Source organism: Cebus imitator, unplaced genomic scaffold (assembly GCF_001604975.1).
Source record: "Cebus imitator isolate Cc_AM_T3 unplaced genomic scaffold, Cebus_imitator-1.0 Scaffold53, whole genome shotgun sequence".
Lineage (NCBI taxonomy): Eukaryota > Metazoa > Chordata > Mammalia > Primates > Cebidae > Cebus > Cebus imitator.
This window is the reverse complement of record NW_016107368.1, coordinates 626,112-630,333: the sequence shown is the minus strand read 5'-3', so window position 1 is coordinate 630,333 and position 4,222 is coordinate 626,112. Positions and strand designations below refer to the sequence as shown.

Genomic DNA, 4,222 nt, shown 5'->3' with positions numbered 1-4,222 from the left:
TTTTTTTGAGATGGAGTCTTGTTCTGTTGCCAGGCTATAGTACAGTGGCATGATCTCGGCTCACTGCAACCTCCACCTCCCAGGTTCAATCTAGTACCCTGCCTCAGCCTCCTGAGTAGCTGGGACTACAGGCGCGTACCACCATGCCCGGCTAATTTTTGTATTTTTAGTAGAGGCCTTCCAAAGTGATTACAGGCGTGAGCCACTGAACCTGGCCCTTCTGCATTCTTCTGTTGTTTTTTGTTTTTGAGACAGAGTCTCACTCTGTCACCCAGGCTGGAGTGCAGTGGCGTGATCTTACTGCAACCTCTGCCTCTCTAGTTCAAGCGATTCTTGTGTCTCAGCCTCATAAGTAACTGGGATTACAGGTGTGCGCCATGACAGCAGGCTGATTATTGTATTTTTAACGGAGACAGCAATTTGCCATGTTTGCCAGGCTGATCTCAGACTCCTGACCTCTGGTGACCCGCCTGCCTTGGCCTCCCAATGTGCTGGCATTACAGGCATGAGCCACGGCTCTCAACCTGCATTCTAAATAAAAGGAAATTCTTGGAGAGCCTTGCAGCAGAGTGGGTTGATACTTTTCTCTTATTCTGTGCTATTACATAGGTTGTTAAATGTCAGCAATAGGCAGAGAGTGGGCTGTACCTGAGAAGCTGCCAATCATATAAATTGTCTCTGTAATCCCAGCAGTTTGGGAGACCGAGGGGGTTAGATCCATGAGGTCAGGAGTTGGAGACCAGCCTGACCAACATGGTGAAACCCCAGCTCTACTAAAAATACAAAAATTAGCTGGGTGTGGTGGCATGCACCTTTAATCCCAGCTGCTCAGGAGGTTGAGGCAGGAGAATTGCTTGAACCCCGGAGGTGGAGGTTGCAGTGAGCCGAGATTGCGCCACTGCACTTCAGTCTGGGCGATAGAGCAAGACTCCATCTCAAAAAATAAAAAAGTAAATTGTCTCATCTCGTACAGATTGAAAATAGTTAACTACAGTCTTTATGAGAGACTGTTAGTAGTTACTGGTGCTTAACATCTTGAAGATCAAAATTTTCAAATTTTATTTTTATACAATAATTCTTCTTATAAACTATGTACTAGTGTATAACGTACTAGCTACCTCACATTTTGGTTTCAGAACTTATTTCTGTCGTATCTTATTGAAATGATTTTGTTTTATCGTGAGGATGTAGGCTGTTTTTTGAGAGAGTTATTGAGAATTTCCTGTTCTCATATTTTGTTACCAAGGATGAATATTTAAACCCCTTTCTTTGTCGTTGGCCTGGACAGTTTTGATGGGCCATGTTGCTTCTGTTTTGTTCTGTGCGTTAAAGAGACTTGATTTACTGTCATTAAGATAAGAGATTTGACTACCTTCTCGTGGAAATACTTTGTTTCATCAAATGTAGTCATGGCACCTGAGTTCTTGTTGCTGTGTTCTCTTTTCCTAGGATGCCACAGTGATACCACACCTCATGGCACTGCTTAGCAGGTCCCGCTATACCCAGGAGTACATCTGTCAGATCTTCTCACATTGCTGTAAAGTAAGAACCAGAATAAATGTTCTCTATAATACAAAAATCTTATGCCTTTAAGAGATGTACCTTCTTTGTGTACCCTCCCAGAGATAATCTACGCATATGTAAGTAGACCTATGTGTATATATATATTTGGTTTTAAACACAGATGACAGCATATGATACATACTGTTCTGCACCTTAACATTTTCACTTGACATATCTTGAAGGCTGTTCCATATCAGTACATAAGGAGCTCTCCATCATTCTTGTTTTTTAACAGTGCATAGTATTTTAGTGTACAGTTATATAATTTGTTTATCCAGTCCTCTATTGTTGGACATTTAGTTTGTTTCCAGTCTTATTACAATACTGCAACAAATACCTTGTATATAAGGCGTTTTATAAGAAATAAAATTTTTGAGTCAATTTATATATTTGTAATTTTACCACATATTTTTTTATAGCGATTGTACCAGCTTATATTACCAGAAATGCTGTGATCATGACTGTTTTCCCTCACCCTTGTGCCCTATTACTGGAAACTGGTTTAAGTGATCTCATATAAGGAGAAAGGAGAGAGATTCTTCTCATTGTTGAGTGAAGTTTCTCTTTCTTTTCTCTTCAGCCTATGAAGCGCCATTTAGTTTGGTTTATAGATTATATGTTGAATGTATCACTTTTGATAACCTTGGGTAACCAAGGGTGATTACGTATTTGAGATCTTTCTTAATTTCTACACGTCTTCTAACCAAGTAAGTACCTTCCGATGATGCCGTATCATTTATAATGCAAATGCCAAGTAAGGAGCTTTGGGAACTATAGGAAAGAAGGGATAAGGGAAGTGAACACCTGGAAGACATAGGTCTCTGCTGTTTTAGAACAGCTTTCCAAATAAATGAAAGCTAAATCACCTGGTTGTAGGAAAAGTTTCTACATTATAATTTACACATCTGCACTCCCTTCCAAACAAACTCAGCTGATTATCACAGTCTATTCAGTACTATTTAAGATTTTTGTGAAAAAGTTTTGAAGTTTCTCTTCTCGGATTACTTTGACAAAGTGTGGGCCAACTCATAGGAGCAGTGATATCGAGCCATGCCTTAATCTTTTGAGGTGGGGCAAAGAAAGCCTTTAAGAAAATGACAATTTTGTTGCAACTCACTTAAAATGAGCTCAAACCAGCAAGACCTAGAATTTTCCAACAACAAAATGATGTCTTATAGCCAGCCTGGCAAGTTGAGAAAGATACTCCAGAACTGTATGCCTCATTAAAAAATCTTCAGGGGCCAGGTGCGGTGACTCACAATTGTAATCTCAGCACTTTGAGATGCCAAGGTAGGTGGCTCTCTTGAGCCCAGGAGTTTGAGATCAGTCTGCGCAACATGGTGAAACCCTGTATCTACAAAAAATATAAAAGAATTAGCCAGGCTTGGTGGTGTGTGCCTGTAGTCCCAGCTACTCAAGAGATTGGGATGGGAGGATTGATTGAGCCCAGGTGGTTGAGGCTGCAGTGAACTCTCATTGCACCACTGCACTTCAGCCTGAGTCGCAGAACAAGACCCTGTCTCAAAAAATAAAACTGTCGCAAAAAATAAAAATGAAAATAACATCTGTTTCTGAGTGTTCAACAGAGTACAGCATCTACTAGTCATAACCATAGTAATCCCAAAAGGCTACTGAAAACTGGACCTAGAGGAATAACTATGTAATAAATTATTTTAAGCTATGAGAAGTTTGAATAACCCCATTCCTGAAGTTTATCCCATCCCCAAATAGCTTTGAGGATTACTCATCAGAAACTTTTCAACACTTTAGGTATTGCTCATCTGAAACTTCTCAATGCTGTTTTTACTAAAATAATAGAGCACCATTAAATCATTATTTTTTGCTGGAGAGAAATTTAAGCTGAGGATAATAATTAACAGCCACTCTCATACCACTAACAGAATGGAATATGTTACCAGAGAAAGTCACCTTTACTCACCTTTTAATTGGCTAAATTAGCATTTGCCACTTAATTAAATAACCACATTTAATATTCTGAGATGTAGCTAGGCTTCAAGAAAAGTATAGCATTTATCAACCCAGTGATAATAGTAATAGCCTAAAATACAATATTGACGACTTTACTGATACACTGACAAACGTCTTTGAGAACAACTGATCTAATGGTCCATGTATTGTCATTAAATATAAAACCCTTTTATTTCCATGTTGTTCTTTTTTTGCATGTAGGCTAAAAATAAGATTTAAAGTAGAATTTTAAGACTTATTTGCAGGGGCTCATGTTAACCTAAGATTAAATGACAAAACTTAAAATTACTAATTTGCTTAGAATGGTATCAATATTAAATAAATGTACATATATTTATCTGTTCCCTTTGGGGAAGGGAAAAAAAAAAAGGGAGATACCACTAAAACATTTGTGTTGTAATCTAATTACAATTATATCTTTGAAATTTTCTCCCTGATTTATTCATCAAAAAACACCCACTAGAAGTAATATCTGTTGAAATTCTAACTTCTAAACTCTTGCCATTTCTTAAGTATTTACTCAGATTTCTGAGACCTATATTTTGGAGTTTAAGACGATGAGAGCTAGGCTCATGCCCATAATCTCAGTACTTTGGGAGGCCTAAGCGAGAGGATCCCTTAAGCTCAGAAGTTCAAGACCAGCCTTGGCAACATAGTGAGACCCCCCGTG

At 38.6% G+C, this 4,222-nt stretch overlaps 1 protein-coding gene across 7 annotated transcripts in view; it reads left to right on the top strand.

The window, feature by feature from the left end:
• ARMC8 (armadillo repeat containing 8) overlaps positions 1-4,222 on the top strand; it is an 82,626-nt gene that overhangs the window by 39,940 nt on the left and 38,464 nt on the right. For all 7 annotated transcript variants that reach the window (XM_017528235.2, XM_017528231.2, XM_017528232.2 and 4 more), the window contains one exon: positions 1,450-1,542. In XM_017528235.2, the coding sequence (XP_017383724.2) occupies positions 1,450-1,542 (93 nt within the window). The remainder of the gene's footprint in view (positions 1-1,449; positions 1,543-4,222) is intronic.